Source organism: Oncorhynchus mykiss, chromosome 2 (assembly GCF_057628025.1).
Source record: "Oncorhynchus mykiss isolate SJ-2025 chromosome 2, ASM5762802v1, whole genome shotgun sequence".
NCBI classification, from domain to species: Eukaryota; Metazoa; Chordata; class Actinopteri; order Salmoniformes; family Salmonidae; genus Oncorhynchus; species Oncorhynchus mykiss.
In genome coordinates, this window is record NC_143023.1 from 28,285,995 (window position 1) to 28,303,239 (window position 17,245).

At 45.4% G+C, this 17,245-nt stretch overlaps 1 protein-coding gene across 4 annotated transcripts; it reads left to right on the forward strand.

Moving 5' to 3' along the window:
• Window positions 1–2,185: 2,185 nt before the first annotated feature.
• LOC110486049 (metalloreductase STEAP4) lies at window positions 2,186–17,010 on the forward strand. Of its 4 annotated transcripts, none has more exons than XM_021557368.3 (11): window positions 2,186–2,862; window positions 2,946–3,169; window positions 3,340–3,447; window positions 3,680–3,750; window positions 3,858–3,945; window positions 10,319–10,597; window positions 10,688–10,782; window positions 10,887–10,997; window positions 11,085–11,127; window positions 12,060–12,224; window positions 15,615–17,010. In XM_021557368.3, the coding sequence occupies exons 2-11, from the start codon at window positions 2,948–2,950 to the stop codon at window positions 15,876–15,878; spliced, it is 1,446 nt and encodes a 481-aa protein (XP_021413043.3). In that variant the 5' UTR covers window positions 2,186–2,862; window positions 2,946–2,947; the 3' UTR covers window positions 15,879–17,010. The 4 variants fall into 4 exon arrangements, 3 of the variants coding, with proteins under 3 accessions (XP_021413043.3, XP_090051703.1, XP_090051696.1); XR_016485729.1 differs by having other exon boundaries at window positions 2,192–2,862; window positions 10,864–10,997; XM_090195577.1 differs by having other exon boundaries at window positions 2,568–2,825.
• The last annotated feature ends 235 nt before the right edge of the window (window positions 17,011–17,245 follow it).

A 17,245-nucleotide genomic window follows, 5' to 3' on the forward strand; every position in this document is an offset into this window, starting at 1 on the left:
ATTCTGTCTGTCATCCTTACTCGAACCTACAGTCCATACCTTTTTCACTTCACAGAGAGTTTAGTTGTAGCAGGGTGTTGCGTTCCCTCTTCATAGAGGCGTGCGTAACATAATGGGGGCTCATCCGGGATCTTTCCATTAAACCCACCGGACCCTGCTGCTCTGAGCTCTCTGTGGTTAGTGATTGAGGTGTGATGGTAGGTTGTGAGTTTGGATGACTTGTTTAGTTAGTGTGTTCAGTAGACTGCATTGTATAAGATGGCTGCATCAGCCATCTCCAAGTTTTTGCAGCAGCACGGCCAGGTGGACTGGGGACAGCAAGGAGTCACCATGCCAGGTGGTCCTGAGGCATGGTCCTAGGGCTCAGGTCCTCAGAGAGAGAGGGAGAAAGAATTAGAGAGAGCATACTTAAATTCACACAGGACACCGGATAAGACAGGAGAAATACTCCAGATATAACAGACTGACCCTAGCCCCCCGACACATAAACTACGGCAGCATAAATACTGGAGGCTGAGACAGGAGTGGTCAGGAGACACTGTGGGCCCCATCCGATGATACCCCTGGACAGGGCCAAACAGGCAGGATATAACCCCACCCACTTTGCCAAAGCACAGCCCCCACACCACGAGGGATATCTTCAACCAACAACTTACCATCCTGAGACAAGGCCGAGTATAGCCCACAAAGATTTCCGCCATGGCACAACCCAAGGGGGGTGCCAACCCAGACAGGAAGACCACGTCAGTGACTCAACCCACTCAAGTGGCGCATCCCTCGTAGGTACGGCATGGAAGAGCACCAGTAAGCCAGTGACTCAGCCCCTGTAATAGGGTTGCCAATCACATCAATATTATGATCAGTGATTAGTTCATTGACTATAACTGCCTTGGAAGTGATAGATCTAACATTAAGTAGCCCAATTTTGAGATGTGAGGTATCACAATCTCTTTCAATAATGGCATGAATGGAGGCGGTCTTAATTCCAGTGAGATTGCTAAGGCGAACACCGCCATGCTTAGTTTTGCCCAACCTCGGTCGAGGCACAAACATGCTCTCAATGGGGATAACTGAGCTGACTACACTGACTGTGCTAGTGGCAGACTCCACTAAGCTGGCAGGCTGGCTAACAGCTGCCTGGCCTGCACCCTATTGTGGAGCTAGGGGAGTTAGAGCCCTGTCTATGTTCGTAGATAAGATGAGAGCACCCCTCCAGCTAGAATGGAGTCCGTCACTCCTCAACAGGCCAGGCTTGGTCATGTTTGTGGGTGAGTCCCAGAAAGAGTGCCAATTATCTACAAATTCTATCTTTTGAATTTAATCTATTTTAGAGTAAGACTGTAACGTAACAAAATGTGCAAAAGGTCAAGGGGTCTGAATACTTTCCGAATGCTCTCTCTCTCTATATATATATATATATATATATATATATATATATATATATATATATATATATATATATAAAAAGTACATCCACTGAGTTTACAAACAGAAAGACAAAGCCTGATCAGGTGAAAGCTATGATCACTTATTGATGTCGCCTGTTAAATCCACTTTAATCAGTGTAGATGATTAAAAAAGCATTTTTAAGCCTTGAGACAATTGAGACATGGATTGTGTGTGTGTGTGCTATTCAGAGTGTGACTAGGCAAGATGAAAGATTTAAGCAAACTTGAAACAACTATGGGAAGCATTGGCGTTAAAATGGGCCAGCATCACAATGGATTTCTTTCAACACCTTGTCGAGTCCATGCCCTGACGAATTGAGGCTGTTCGGTGAGCAAAAGGTGTTCCTAATGTTTTGTACACTCAGTGTATATGTATATATAATGGTGTGCATAGACATTATGTGAATAGGAAAGGTGCGTACAGCAGTAGTTGTACAAGATGAGCGAGGGGGTGGGGTGACTGTAAACTAGGCTCAGTCTAAAGCTTGGGTTCACTAATCATTCTCTGCTCTGATCCACCTCAAGCATTTAGATTGCTCTTGCTGTGATGAAACCAGTGTTTAAAGAAACATTTGAGCTCAAGGTCACCAACTGCTGTATTTGGGAAACACTGTTCATGGTGATGTGACACAGTTCTTCTGGTATTTCACATTCTGTGATTTTTGGAGTTACAAGCTTATTGTTGCACACAATGGAATGTTGTCACATCTTAGAACAAAAGCCATCTGAGGTAAGGTAGTATTACAACAAACCAAAGTGCATCAGCTGTTGTGTTATTGTCCTGAACTGTGAAAGGACCTGTGCTTGTATGCCATTTAGTAAACTCTTGTTGCAAAGTACATACTGTTTTGAATATGTATTTAATGTTAATATTTCTGCATGATAGAGCACAGACATGATAGAGCACAGACTATTCCACTATTATGTAACCTTCCTACTTCCCAGAAACCACTGGCCTCTCCTCAGAGACACTACAGACTGAGTGCCATGGGCTGTCATGCACACACACACACACACACACACACACACACACACACAAGCAAAAACACACCGCTCCTCTTCCAACAAAGTTTCCAGCTTGGCAGAGAGACTAATCCCTTCCCTCCTCAGACCAGGAGCGCAGACACAAATAGAGACTCAGTCTGTAGTATCTCAGTCAGTCAGTCAGGACTTTAATCTGGATAACTCAGAGGATCTGCTCCAACTCTGAATACTATTGTTTTGGGACATGTAATGCAGAAAACATTTCATTGCAGGATTTCAACTACAGTAAGCTGTCCTAGCATTGATTGACAGTGCTCTGTCTGGACAGTACTGTAACTCCATCTAGAGGTGTCTGCTGAAGAACTTAGCGAAGTTCCTGCGAGCTCCATTTATGTGAATGTACTTTTTCTGTGATTGAAACTTCAGGAAGGTATTTTAAACTCTTTGGTCTTTTTGACACTTTCTGTTGCTTCTATCTACGACTCAAGGAGGTCTTTGCCTGTCTCTGTTCAGGCATGACGGGTCAGGAGAGGAGTGAGGAGAAGAGTGAGTGTGTGTCCCTGTCTCCGATGATGGAGGCTGTCCCTGCCCCACCTGAGAGTGAGAGGGTGTGTGTGTTTGGGACGGGGGACCTGGGGCGCTCTCTGGGCCTGCGTCTGCTGCAGGCGGGGTACAGTGTGGTGTTCGGCAGCCGACGGCCCTACAGCAGCAGCAGCCTCCTACCCCATGGAGCACAGGTACAAAATAAAGTAGATCTGGATTTATGTGGTGATATGTTAAATGTGGATATGTGTTTTTACTTTGTTGAAAATGTATTTCAATATATTTTTTATGTTTGAGGGAGTATATGTCAATATACTGTATTTGTGTTTAATTGTGTATCAATATGTTGATGATGTATATGCAGGTCCTGGGTCATGCTGCAGCTGCTCAGCCAGCCCATCTGATCTTCATCGCTGTCCAGAGAGAACACTACGACTTCCTGGTACCACTGGCCAATCAGCTGAAGGGAAAGGTAGCATATATGTTTTATTACTTCTGCTATATGTATGAATATCTGTTTTGTCAGCATGCAACTGTATATTTGGCTAACATAATGTATGTCCCAGCGTATTTAGCCAATATATTCTGTGTCCCAGTGTATTTAGCCAATATATTCTATGTCCCAGTGTATTTAGCCAATAGAATGTATATTCCAGTGTATTTAGCAAAGATATTGTATGAATCAGTGCCATGTTGAATTGCAGGTGTTGGTGGACCTCAGTAACAACCTGAGGAAGAATCAGTACCCAGAGGCCAACGCAGAGTACCTGCAAAGGTGAGAGCTATACAGTATAGGTTGTTATTATGTGTATGTTTTTTTGTTAATTAGGGATGTTTTTATATGTTGATATAATGTGAATGTGGTTATATGTACCTGAACAGTCTGGTTCCTGGAGCTGAGGTGGTTAAAGGCTTCAACACCCTGTCGGCCTGGAGTCTGCAGAATGGACCTTCAGATGCCAACAGACAGGTATACACCGAGGTTTAAGCCAGGCCCATGACACCAATTGGCTACTCGTTTCAAGTCTATATACTGTACACTACATGATCAAAAGTATGTGGACATCTGCTCATCGAACATCTCATTCCAAAATGATGGGCATTAATATGGAGTTGGTCTATCCTTTGCTGCTATAACAGCCTCCACTCTTCTGGGAAGGCTTTCCACTAGATGCTGGAACATTGCTACTGGGACTTACTTTCACTCAGCCACAATAGCATTAGTGAGGTTGAGCACTGATGTTGGACGTTTAGGCCTGGCTTGCAGTTGGCATTCCAAATTATCCCAAAGGTGTTCCATGGGGTTGAGGTCAGGGCTCTGTGCAGGCCAGTCAAGTTCTTCCACACAGATCTTCGACAAACCATTTCTTTATGGACCTCGCTTTGTGCACAGGGGCATTGTCAAACAGCAAAGGGCCTTCCCCAAACTTTTGCCATAATGTTGGAAGCACAGAATCATCTAGAATGTCATTGTATGCTGAAAGCATTAGCCCGAACTATGAAAACATCTGCAGACCATTATTCCCCCTCTACCGAACTTGACTGAGGGACCTTACAGATAATTGTATGTGTGTGTTACAGAGATGAGGTAGTCATTCAAAAAACATGTTAAACATTATTATTGCACAGAGTGAGTTCATGCAACTTATTATGTGACTTGTTAAGCACATATTTACTCCTAAACTTGTTAAGGCTTGCCATAATTTATTGACTCAACACAATTTAGGTTTTCATTTTGTATACATTTTTTTAAATTTCTAAAAACATAATTCCACTTTGACAGTATGGGGTATTGTGTGTAGGCCAGTGACACATCATCTCAATGTAATCCATAACAAATGCAGGTTGTAACATAACAAAATGGGGAGAAAGTCAAGGGGTGGAGTACTTTTTGAAGGCACTGTACATTTTGACTCCTCTGTGCTAAATAAGAACATCTTCATTCTGGAGCTAGAAACCGGTATTGTGTATCCTCTGTAAAGAGAAGCTTGCACACACACACACACACACACACACCAGACCTGGGAATATTATTTTGTATTTTATTTGAAAATACCAGCTTTTCAAATTCTTTGGGTAGTTGAATATAGTTTTCAAAGGCAATACTTTTCTTTGATATTCAAATGCAGCTCTCAGAAAACCAAATAATATTTGAGTTATTTGAAAATAAAAAATATTTATTTGTTTTGCCGCCGAATATAAACCACAACAGTTAGTTGAATTGGTACAAATACCAACAGGTCAATATTTATTGGGACCCTTGAGCAAAAAAAATTGCAATAAAGACTGTTGAAAATAAATAATTCTGTCACACCCTGGTCAAAGTATTTTGTGTTTATCTTTATTTATTTGGTCAGGCCAGGGTGTGGCATGGGTTTTTGTATGTGGTGTGTATGTGTGGGGATTGTAGCTAGTGGGGTGTTCTAGCTAAGTCTATGGCTGTCTGAAGTGGTTCTCAATCAGAGGCAGGTGTTTATCGTTGTCTCTGATTGGGAACCATATTTAGGCAGCCATATTCTTTGAGTTTGTCGTGGGTGATTGTCCTTAGTGTCCTGATGTCATTGTTCTGTGTTAGGATACACAAGTATAGGCTGTTTCGGGTTTTGTTAAGTTTATTGTTTTGGTAGTGTTTGTGTTTAGTGTGTTAATTCATTAAACATGGATTGCAATAGACACGCCGCATTTTGGTCCGACTCTCCTTCTCATAAAGAAAACCGTTACAGAATCACCCAACACAAAGGGACCAAGCAGCGTGTCAACAGGCAAGAACAGCCCAAAGTGGAGTACAGTATGGACTATACTTCTTGGGAGGAGATAGACAGGTGGGCGGTCGACCCAGGGAGAGTGCCGGAGCCCGCCTGGGATTCGATGGAGCAGTGCGCGGAAGGATATAGGAGAATGGAGTTTGCGAAGCAAGCAAGGCGGCGCGGACGGAGGCCCCATAGTCAGCCCCAAAAATTTCTTGGGGGGGGGCTCAGGGAGAGTGTGGCAGAGTCAGGAGCCAGACCTGAGCCAACTCTCCCTGTTTATCGTGAGGAGCCAAGGAGGAGACCAGAGCCGGTGTTGGAGGTGAGCGAAACAGAGACTGTGAAGGAGTTAATGGGGAAATTGGAGGAGAGAGAAATGAGGGAGTTGCTGTGTTGGTGTTTTAAACATGGAATTCGCCCGACGGAGCGTGTCGGGGATTTGATGGCACCTGGGTCAGCGCTCCATACTCGTCCTGAGGTGCGTGTTAGTCGGCTGGTTAAGATGGTGCCAGTCTCACGTACCAGGCCTCCTGTGCACCTCCCTAGCCTTGCACGTCCTGTGCCAGCACCGCTCTCAAGATCTCCAGTACGCCTTCACGGTCTAACCCATCCTGTGCCACCTCCACACCCCAGCCCTCCGGTAGCAGCTCCCCGCACCAGGCTTCCTGTGCGTGTCCTCGGCCCAGTACCACCAGTGCCAGCACCACGCATCAGGCCTATAGTGCGCCTCGCCTGTCCAGCGCTGTCGGAGCCCTCCTCCTCTCCAGCGCTGTCGGAGTCTCCCGCCTGTTTAGCGCTGTTAGAGCCTTCCTTCTCTACAGCGCTGCCGGAGTCTCCCGCCTGTTCAGAGCTGCCAGTTAGCATAGAGCTGCCAGTTAGCATAGAGCTGCCAGTTAGCATAGAGCTGCCAGTTAGCATAGAGCTGCCAGTTAGCATAGAGCTGCCAGTTAGCATAGAGCTGCCAGTCTGCAAGGAGCTGCCAGTCTGCAAGGAGCTGCCAGTCTGCATAGAGCTGCCAGTCTGTAAGGAGCTGCCAGTCTGCAAGGAGCCGCCAGAGCTGCCTGTCTGCAGGATGCCGCCAAAGCTGCCTGTCTGCAGGATGCCGCCAAAGCTGCCAGTCTGCAAGGAGCCGCCAGAGCTGCCAGTCTGCAAGGAGCCGCCAGAGCTGCCAGTTAGCATGGAGCAGCCAGGGCCGCCAGTCAGCATGGAGCAGCCAGGGCCGCCAGTCAGCATGGAGCAGCCAGGGCCGCCAGTCAGCATGGAGCAGCCAGGGCCGCCAGTCAGCATGGAGCAGCCAGTCAGCATGGAGCAGCCAGTCAGCATGGAGCAGCCAGAGCTGCCAGTCAGCATGGAGCAGCCAGTCAGCATGGAGCAGCCAGAGCTGCCAGTCAGCATGGAGCAGCCAGTCAGCATGGAACAGCCAGAGCTGCCAGTCAGCATGGAGCAGCCAGTCAGCATGGAGCAGCCAGAGCTGCCAGTCATCATGGAGCAGCCAGTCAGCATGGAGCAGCCAGATCTGCCAGTCGACCAGACTCTTCCAGATCTGCCAGTCGACCAGACTCTTCCAGATCTGCCAGTCGACCAGACTCTTCCAGATCTGCCAGTCGACCAGACTCTTCCAGATCTGCCAGTCGACCAGACTCTTCCAGATCTGCCAGTCGACCAGACTCTTCCAGATCTGCCAGTCGACCAGACTCTTCCAGATCTGCCAGTCGACCAGACTCTTCCAGATCCGCCAGTCGACCAGACTCTTCCAGATCCGCCAGTCGACCAGACTCTTCCAGATCTGCCAGTCGACCAGACTCTTCCAGATCTGCCAGTCGACCAGACTCTTCCAGATCTGCCAGTCGACCAGACTCTTCCAGATCTGCCAGTCGACCAGACTCTTCCAGATCTGCCAGTCGACCAGACTCTTCCAGATCTGCCAGTCGACCAGACTCTTCCAGATCTGCCAGTCGACCAGACTCTTCCAGATCTGCCAGTCGACCAGACTCTTCAAGATCTGCCAGTCGGCCAGACTCTTCCAGATCTGCCAGTCAGCCAGGATCTGCCAGTCAGCCAGGATCTGCCGAAACCACCAGCCAGCCAGGTAGATTCATCAACCTGCCTGAGCTTCCTCTCACTCCTGAGCTTCCTCTCACTCCTGAGCTTCCCCTCAGTCCCGAGCTGCCTCAGTCCCGAGCTGCCCCTCAGTCCCGATCTGCTCCTCAGTCCAGTGGGGTTCTGGGTGAGGACTACTAGGCCATGGTCGGCGGCGAGGGTGGACTATCCAGGGACGCGAGGAGAAGGGACTAAGACATTGATTGAGTGGGGTCCACGTCCCGCACCGGAGCCGCCACCATGGACAGACGCCCACCCGGACCCTCCCTATTGTTTTGAGGTGCGTTCGGGAGTCCGCACCTTAGGGGGGGGGTTCTGTCACACCCTGGTCAAAGTATTTTGTGTTTATCTTTATTTATTTGGTCAGGCCAGGGTGTGGCATGGGTTTTTGTATGTGGTGTGTATGTGTGGGGATTGTAGCTAGTGGGGTGTTCTAGCTAAGTCTATGGCTGTCTGAAGTGGTTCTCAATCAGAGGCAGGTGTTTATCGTTGTCTCTGATTGGGAACCATATTTAGGCAGCCATATTCTTTGAGTTTGTCGTGGGTGATTGTCCTTAGTGTCCTGATGTCATTGTTCTGTGTTAGGATACACAAGTATAGGCTGTTTCGGGTTTTGTTAAGTTTATTGTTTTGGTAGTGTTTGTGTTTAGTGTGTTAATTCATTAAACATGGATTGCAATAGACACGCCGCATTTTGGTCCGACTCTCCTTCTCATAAAGAAAACCGTTACAAATTCAATTACTGAGCTATAGTCAATGCAAATTTCCTTGGGAAATTATATTATTTTATACTAATACAATTGCTCAGAGAAAGTAATAATAAAACAATTGTATTGGCACCGCTGTTTTTAATACTCTAGCACATTCCCCTTGTGAGGATAAAGACACTGAGCCTTTTTCTAATATGTTTAATGAGTTGGAGAACACATTCAGAGCAATTATTTTGGGCCAATTAACAATTTCTTTGTGGATTTTTATTAGTGTTTGGGGTCATTGTCTCGTTGGAAGATCCACTTGATGACATCCTGGCAGAGGCAACCAGGTATTTCACTAATGTAAGGGTTTTCGTCCTCCTTCTGACGAAGAGGAGTAGTATGAAGGATCGGAGGACCAATGCGCAGCGTGGAAAGTGTTCATAGTTTTTTAATGAATAACGAACACTGAACAAAACAATAAACGTGAAGTAATCAAAACCGAAACAGTCCCGTGTGGCACAAACACTAACACGGAAAAATAAACACCCACGAAACACAGATGGAAAAAGGCTACCTAAGTGTGATTCTCAATCAGAGACAACTAACGACACCTGCCTCTGATTGAGAACCATACTAGGCCGAACACAGAAACCAACATACAAAAACAAACAGACTGCCCACCCCAACTCACGCCCCCCCCCCCCCCCCCCAAAAGGTGCGGACTCAGGCCGCAAAACCTGAACCTATAGGGGAGGGTCTGGGTGGGCGTATGTCCGTGGTGGCGGCTCTGGCGCGGGACGTGGACCCCACTTCACCATAGTTTTTCTCTGCGTCTTTATCCGCCTCCGTGGCCTCTTAAAAACGGCGACCCTCGCCGCCGACCTCGGACTGGGGACCCAAGCCACGGGTCCCGAAGGGACGGGAGAATCTGGCAGCGCCGGACAGGCGGGAGAATCCGGCAGCGCCGGGCAGGCGGGAGAATTCCGGCAGCGCCGGGCAGGCGGGAGAATCCCGGCAGCGCCGGGCAGGCGGGAGAATCCCGGCAGCGCCGGGCAGGCGGGAGAATCCCGGCAGCGCCGGGCAGGCGGGAGAATCCCGGCAGCGCCGGCCAGGCGGGAGAATCCCGGCCAGGCGGGAGAATCCCGGCAGCGCCGGCCAGGCGGGAGAATCCCGGCAGCGCCGGCCAGGCGGGAGAATCCCGGCAGCGCCGGCCAGGCGGGAGCACCTGCAGGGAGGAGACAGAGACAGCCTGTTGCGTGGGGCTGCCACGGGGCCCACCAGGCTGGGGAGACCTACAGGAGGCTTGGTGCATGGAGGAGGCACCGGATGGACCGGGCTGGGGGGGAGCACTCCTCCAGGCTGGATGCCCCTTCTGTTTTTCAACACCAAATCCACAACTGTCATGCTCGGTCAAGGAGCTCTGTCATGTCATCTGACAAAAGCACCTGTCCCAATCCAAGTACCAATGCCGTTAAGCAAACTCCAGTCATTTGCATTTTTATATCATTTTAGAAAAAGACTCAGTGTTGTTATCCTCGCAAAGTGAGCTATTGAAAAGTATTGATAACAGGGGTGTCAATAATTTTGACCCATACATTTTTGAGATTTTTTTTATTACTTGTTAAACAAAATACATTTCTCTCAGGAATTGTATTAGTACAACATTTTATAATTTCCCCTTTTTTTTGGAGCATACAAAAGCTCAGTGTTTGAATGATTTATTTTGTACAGGCATTTTTGTTCATCTTTATCAAGGGTCAATGATTTCGGACCCCACTGTATGTGCATAAATATATGTCAGGTGTATATCTGCGGGGAAAGTGTGGAGGCCAAGCAGGCAGTGATAGCGGTAGCCACCAAGCTGGGTTTCAGTGCCCTGGACCAGGGATTTCTCTCAGTGGCCCGGGAGCTGGAGGACTTCCCCCTACAGCTGTTCCCCCAGTGGAGGCTCCCCCTGCGCATCTCCATTGGCCTCAGTGCTGCCTTCTTCTTCTACCTACTGATCAGATACGTCATCTATGCATACGTCACCCAGGGCGAAGACATCTCCTTCAGAATCATGGTCTCACTGGCCAACCAGGTACTGGCCCACAGGCCCTCTGAGTGTTTGTGTTCTGTTTGTTTCTATGTGTGTTACCAGCTGTTCAAGATGTGTGTGTGTTCTCTCCAGGTGTGTCCCATCGTGTCTCTGATCATGCTGTCTCTCTGTTACCTGCCTGGTGTCCTGGCTTCCTTCCTGCAGCTCTACAGAGGCACCAAGTACAGGTCAGACCTCTGTGTGTATGTGTGTGTTTGCATGCATGTATGTTCACACGAGGTTGCATATATATTTATGTTGATTATAAGTGTTTATGTATGTTTAACATCAGGCGCTTCCCTAATTGGCTGGATCGCTGGATGCTGTGCAGGAAACAACTGGGTCTACTGTCGTTGGGGTTCGCCTTTCTGCACGTGCTCTATACACTGATCATACCCATACGGTCAGTGGAGCAAACACTCTAATACACACACAGTGGCATGTATTGTCCTTTAGTTTTTAGTAAAGAAAGTATTGATTTTGTTCTCAGGTACTCTGTGATGTTCTGGGTCACTGAACACACTGTCTCTGTGGTAAGAACACCTACCTAGCTGTAACGCCTAATTAAACACTTTCAAAACAGTGAACATTGAATAGACAAAATGTACAGATGTAGGATCTTAATTTGACCACTCTGTTGTCGCTGAGAATTTTCATGCACCGCAGGATTTACATAAATAAATTCACACTAATACATGGTTACATTAAAGAGATTCTCCTGAACCTTTGTATACTTTTTAGCTAGTAGTCCTGAAAGTAGCACTCACGAGCCAAAAGTGGTCCCCAAAAACGTGTCACATTTGTGTAGATATGTGCACCACGTCATTGGTTTCTCTCTCTCTCTACTGTGGGCACTGAGCCGTTGGGCCCACCCTGCAACCTAGCTGTCACTCAAATGTGAGGGGCTGAAGCTCTTTGGCTAAAACTTGAATTGCTAAGGGACTGGCCCATATGGGGGAAATGTAGGGAAAATGGCGTTGTACAGCTTCAAGAAAACAGTCGCTTTCAAACTAAGTATTTTGTGGCTAATTGTGGTAAGAAAGTAACTTTGCTCATTGATTATGAATGTATGAACTACACATTGAGACATCCAGCCCAAAGCAGGAGGTTTCAAAAACACCTAAGTTCCAGAGCATGTCTTAACAGTGTTGCACTTTTCAGGTAGCCTAATTTTGGCCAGCTAATAGCCTAGCCGCCAATCAAGTAACATTACATTGGCGGAAAAGTGTAAATGGACAAAACATTAAAATCCTGTATAGCTGCAGGATTATTTTGCTGTGACACAATACTGGTCATATTAAGATCATACATCTGTACATTGAACACACACCTACAGTATATAGCAGGATTCAGGCACTGGTTTTGATTATACTGGATTTACGCCTCTCCCTTGCTCTCATGCTTCCTCTTTCTCACATTCTTTCTCTTCTCTCTCTTGCTCTCTCTCTCGGTCTCTCTCCCCCAGATCAGAGAGAACAGGACCACAATGTTTGATACTACAACAGCTTGGCATGACGACTCTTACTTGTCCCTGGGAATTCTGGGATTTGGCCTGTACGTCCTATTGGGAATCACATCTCTTCCCTCCGTCATTAACGCTCTCAGCTGGAGGGAGTTCAGCTTCGTACAGGTGAGATCACCAGGACCGGTCACACTGAATGTTTAGGCCAGACACACTTGCGAGGCACTCATTTTCTGCCCATTTTTACTAGCGGTGGAGTTATCGATACAGTTAAATATCGCAATATTATTTTGGACTATAGTATATTGATACTTTGACTCCAAGTATTGATTTGTAACCACCCCCTCCCCTTTTCTTGTTGCTAGGTAGCGTTAGCTAGCGCTAGTCGGCTGTACCGCTAGTATTTGTAATCCTATAGATTGTTCTCATCTTCTTTTGAAATAGTGAGACAATGTTTTCAGCCCTTTTATTTCCATGACTGCTAAAAAAACGTTATTTCATGATCCCTCTTGTCTCTCTGCAGCAGACATATAGTGAACAATATGACAACATCAAATCGCAATAAAATCGATGTATCGAATCATAATATACATAGAATCGTGAGAATGGCAATACCTATTGTATCGCACCTAAGTATCGTGATAATATCGTATCGTGAGGTCCCTGGCAATTTAATTAGTAATTAGTACACTAATCTCCTTCGGTGTTTCCCCTATTGACGTATTCATGCGGGGTGCAGAGCCAACATCCAGGTCAGAATGCAATAGAACTCCAGGAAAGTAATCTGATTTTCAGCAGACAAGCCAGAGGTTATGTGCTGGGGATAATAAGGAGAAACTCCGGATCATTCTCTAATTCATTAATTCCCCTCAAATTGGTGCAGGGATTTAAATGTTAAGTTATGCATCAGATATAATTTCGGAGGAATATATTAGAACAGGCCAGGAGAACTCACCTAGAGATGTATGTGCAGGGGCATCATCTGCCCCCAAAATTTGAGGGGGCACAAATTACAGTGTCTGAGGATGGCTTGGTGATGGTCCGGACTGGGGGTCTGAAGTTGGAGAATTTTTCAAACATCTGAAACAGATGTTTCCTGTAATCTGGAACCATAAACATTATACTTAATTATATGTAAAACATATCTGAGCATACCTCTTGAGCTGTCTGACTGGTGAGTCTTTTTGTTAAGAAACAAAATGTTTCTCTGCATCTCTGCTCAAATCCGGGTGAAACCTTGCCAGCAGGTGTGCCACCTAAGATAGTTACACAAGCTAGCTACACTAACTTGATTGATAGCCTGATAACTGATAACCAATAACTTATTGGTGGCTATAAATGAGGTTGTGAGATTGGGAACCTAAAATTGCTAGGAGGCTAGTAGTATTACAGAGAACCTATATTATAAAAAATGTTTAAACCGGACAAATCTGTGGTGCGCATATTGGCCCGACGCCTCTGTCTGTGTGTATGTGTGTGTCTGTTAAGGTAGGCCAGAGGTCTGCAGAGGTGTGGACTCGAGTCACATGACTTGGACTCGAGTCAGACTCGAGTCACAAATATGATGACCTGCAACTCGACTTTGACTTTAACACCAATGACTCGTCACTTAACTTGGACGAGCCTTTTGACTCGCCCTGACTTGATACCCTCCCCAAGCCCAAATATTAAAAATGATGCTATTAAAAAAAAGTGTGCAGTGCATCAACTCTTCACTTAACAGATTAAAGTTTGTATCGGACAGCAGCCAATCAAATTGTGCCAGTTGATAAAAAGTTGCGCGTGGCAGTGCAGAGGAATGTTGGCGGGTGAATTCAGATGGAGCCCTTGGAAAGATGATACCCCAAATTATTATTTTTTGGATATAAAGACTTCGCTGTATCAACAAAAAACAGATTGCAACTTGCAAAACATGCGGAGGCGCAACAACTTTGTTCAACATTTGAAGTTGCACAAAGAACAGTAAGTCGTGGCTAATATATCCGACAGCTATATAATTTATATTTATTTATATTATATATAAAACCATTGACATACGTTAGCCTACTGTAACCACACACAGAGAGGGTGTGTGTGTGTGTGTGTATGTTGTGTGTTGTGTGTGGTAAGGTTGGGCCCCATAGTGATCCTCGATAGTCAATCGCAATGTGGGGGGGGACTTTCTAATGGCAACCCATGTATTTCCATGGAAAGTAATAAATATATATATTTTTAAAAGCATTCATGATTTGCGTAATGTAATATACTAACTATTACTCTTGTTAAAAATATGAAATGGTATTACATTTGGTGAAGAGCACATTATGACTTGTTTAGGACTCGAAACTCAAAGTTTAGGACTTGAGCCTTGTCGGTCTTGACTTGGGACTTGACTTGGGACTTGAGTGCTAAGACTTGAGACTTACTTGTGACTTGTTAAACAATGACTTGGTCCCACCTCTGGAGGTCGGTCTCTGTGAAGGTCAGTTCCATATTTGATCATAGTTAAATTATACAACGATTGCCCCTTCGCTAAGCCACGTCCCCTTCATTACTTAGCAAACTTGGGCAGCAATCTTCCAGGAAGTCCAACTCCCTGTTCATACCACCATTGGAGAAAACCACTTAGGATGATCTTAAATTGTGTTTTAAAGTAACTGTCCAGTGAAAATCTCACTTTTAAAAGTTTATGTTCTGTTAACTCTTAACTAGATAAGGTTGTTGACTCATCCTATACCAGTATTTGTGGCCAAAGCATAAATTGGAGAAAAAACACTATCCAACGGAGCACTGCGATTGGTTGCCTAATATTCTGGGGTGAAGCTTAGCTAAGGGTCAATTAAGGGAGATTTATCTGGCCAGCCTGTTTCCGAGGTTTCTCCAGGCTTCTCCTTGCACAGCTCCAATACCCAGAGTGTTATTAGCCCTATCTGGGATAAACGTGTGCATGTCCAATAGGCTATGCTAAAGCTAAACTATATATTTAAGATAATTGTCAAAAGTGTGTGAGTTTGGGTGTGCTTGTGCGTGTGTCAGGGCCATGCACAGACCTTTGGATGGGACGTGCTCAATGTGAAAAAAGCCCCCCATAGAAAAGCATGGAGTAGACCTTTTATTTTATGCAAATCCCACTAACGCCACTGTAAGCAAGCTTATAGCCTACTGCTTAGAGAGAGGGCAATGAGGGGTGGGCTATCAGCTGATCATAGTGAATGTAGAAGGAGCTAGTTAGCTAGCTAGTTAGATTGTTTCAACAGAATAACTAGCTAACTAGACTTTACCTGTGATTGGAGTATGTTCTGCTGCTAACATCAGCCTCAGGCCTACTGGGGGCAGAATGGTAGGGAGGGGACATTTTCCAAAATAAAAAAAGCAGAAATTAGCTAGTTTGATGGGCAATTAATTTAAATAGCAACAGAGAAAATATACATATGCTTTCCTAAATAGACATTTGCTTTCCTATTTTCTCATAGGAAAGCAAAAAGGCAGGTGCTCAAACTTCCTTAGACCTCTATCTGTGCACGTATCTGGCGCGTGTGTGTGGTTCATGTGTTTATGTGTTCTTTTCTCCCCCACCAGTCCAAGCTGGGTCACCTGACTCTGCTGTTGTGTACGGCGCACACCTACCTGTACGGCTGGAACAGATTCCTGAGTTCCTCCACCTACAAGTGGTACACCCCACCGGGCTACATGCTGTGTCTGGTGCTTCCCTCTGTGGTGCTGCTACTCAAGCTGCTGCTCATAACCCCCTGTGTGGACCGAACCATCACCCGCATACGACAGGGCTGGGAGAGGGGGGCAGATCAGAGGAACCCTAAAGACAGCCAACCACTGATACCTTAGAGGACACACACACACAAAATAACACCCTCAGTGTGATGACAGCTTTGTCTTTGAGGCATGAACTCTTGTTTCTTTGCTATTGTACCCTCAGAGGTTGGCTACCATTCAATCATCGTTTGCCATGTTTCTGGGATCAAAAACCAACAATAACATTTAATTGATATGCAGTCATATTTCTTTTTGTATGACACTGTAAACATTGTTGCATTTAATGCATATATTTTCAACCGTATGTTAACCAGACATGAGTTTTCTCTCTTAAGTAAAGAGAATGGTGAAAGCTCTTTCTCTCTTATATCCTCTCTCTTACTGTACATCCTCTCTCTTCTTTGACTGACTGTACAGTTATCCCCGGATGAAACACAGGTTTCAGAGACATATAAATGTTTTTAAATGTATATTTTGTGTCTGTCTCATACATCTCCAGGGGCAGGTCAGACACATAAAAACACATCTATCAGTGTGATCCTCTCTGGGGCAGAGTGTTATTATTTCCTCCAGAAAACAGACTCTCTGAAACCCAGCAACAGGCTTCCCTTTCATCACTAGATAGACAGAGTGGCCCACAGTGTCTTCTGTTATGGGGAGCACTTCCATTTGTTCTGGATATAGCTGGTTGTTTGTGTAGATGCCAAATACCTAAATACATAGATTAACTTTTAGGTGCACGCAGAAAGACATATTCCCAGAAACAGCTTGTACCAACATTAAAAATACAGGAACAATGTGGAAACAATGTTGATTCAACCAGTGTCTGACAAGTGGGATCTTTTGTAATAATTATTTTTATTTCATCAATAAAATAAATGGGTATATATTTTCCTTCACTCACTTACTTCATAAAATACTACACAAACAAAACATTGTATGAAATTCCATTAGCCTGTGTGCCTTCCTGGAAGAACAGTTTGAGGCAAAAGTGACACCATGACTGGTGACTGTCTTCTTTCCTGTAGTTTTTGCCAGTGTAATTTCACCAAATCAACATTGGATCATTCAGAGATCCTCACTGAACTTCTGGAGAGAGTTTGCAGCACTGAAAGTAAAGGGGTTGAATAATTTTGCACGCCCAATTTCAGTTTTTGATTTGTTAAAAAAGTTTGAAATATCCAATAAATGTCGTTCCACTTCATGATTGTGTCCCACTTGTTGTTGATTCTTCACAAAAAAATACAGTTTTATATCTTTATGTTTGAAGCCTGAAATGTGGCAAAAGGTCGCAAAGTTCAAGGGGGCCGAATACTTTCGCAAGGCACTGCATATTCAAGTTCTAGTTGTTTATTATGCTGATGTTTCCTCTTGTGTGACTGAGTCAATATTTCTATGAGTAAGGAAACTGGTGAATAATAATACCTGTTTAGGTCAAT

Bases quoted from the DNA above. Each gene is read 5' to 3' on its own strand.
- LOC110486049 (XM_021557368.3), top strand. From the start codon at position 2,948: ATGACGGGTCAGGAGAGGAGTGAGGAGAAGAGTGAGTGTGTGTCCCTG. The intron at 3,170-3,339 runs GTACAAAATAAA...ATGTATATGCAG, and splicing joins TCCTACCCCATGGAGCACAG to GTCCTGGGTCATGCTGCAGC. The intron at 3,448-3,679 runs GTAGCATATATG...GTTGAATTGCAG, and splicing joins CCAATCAGCTGAAGGGAAAG to GTGTTGGTGGACCTCAGTAA.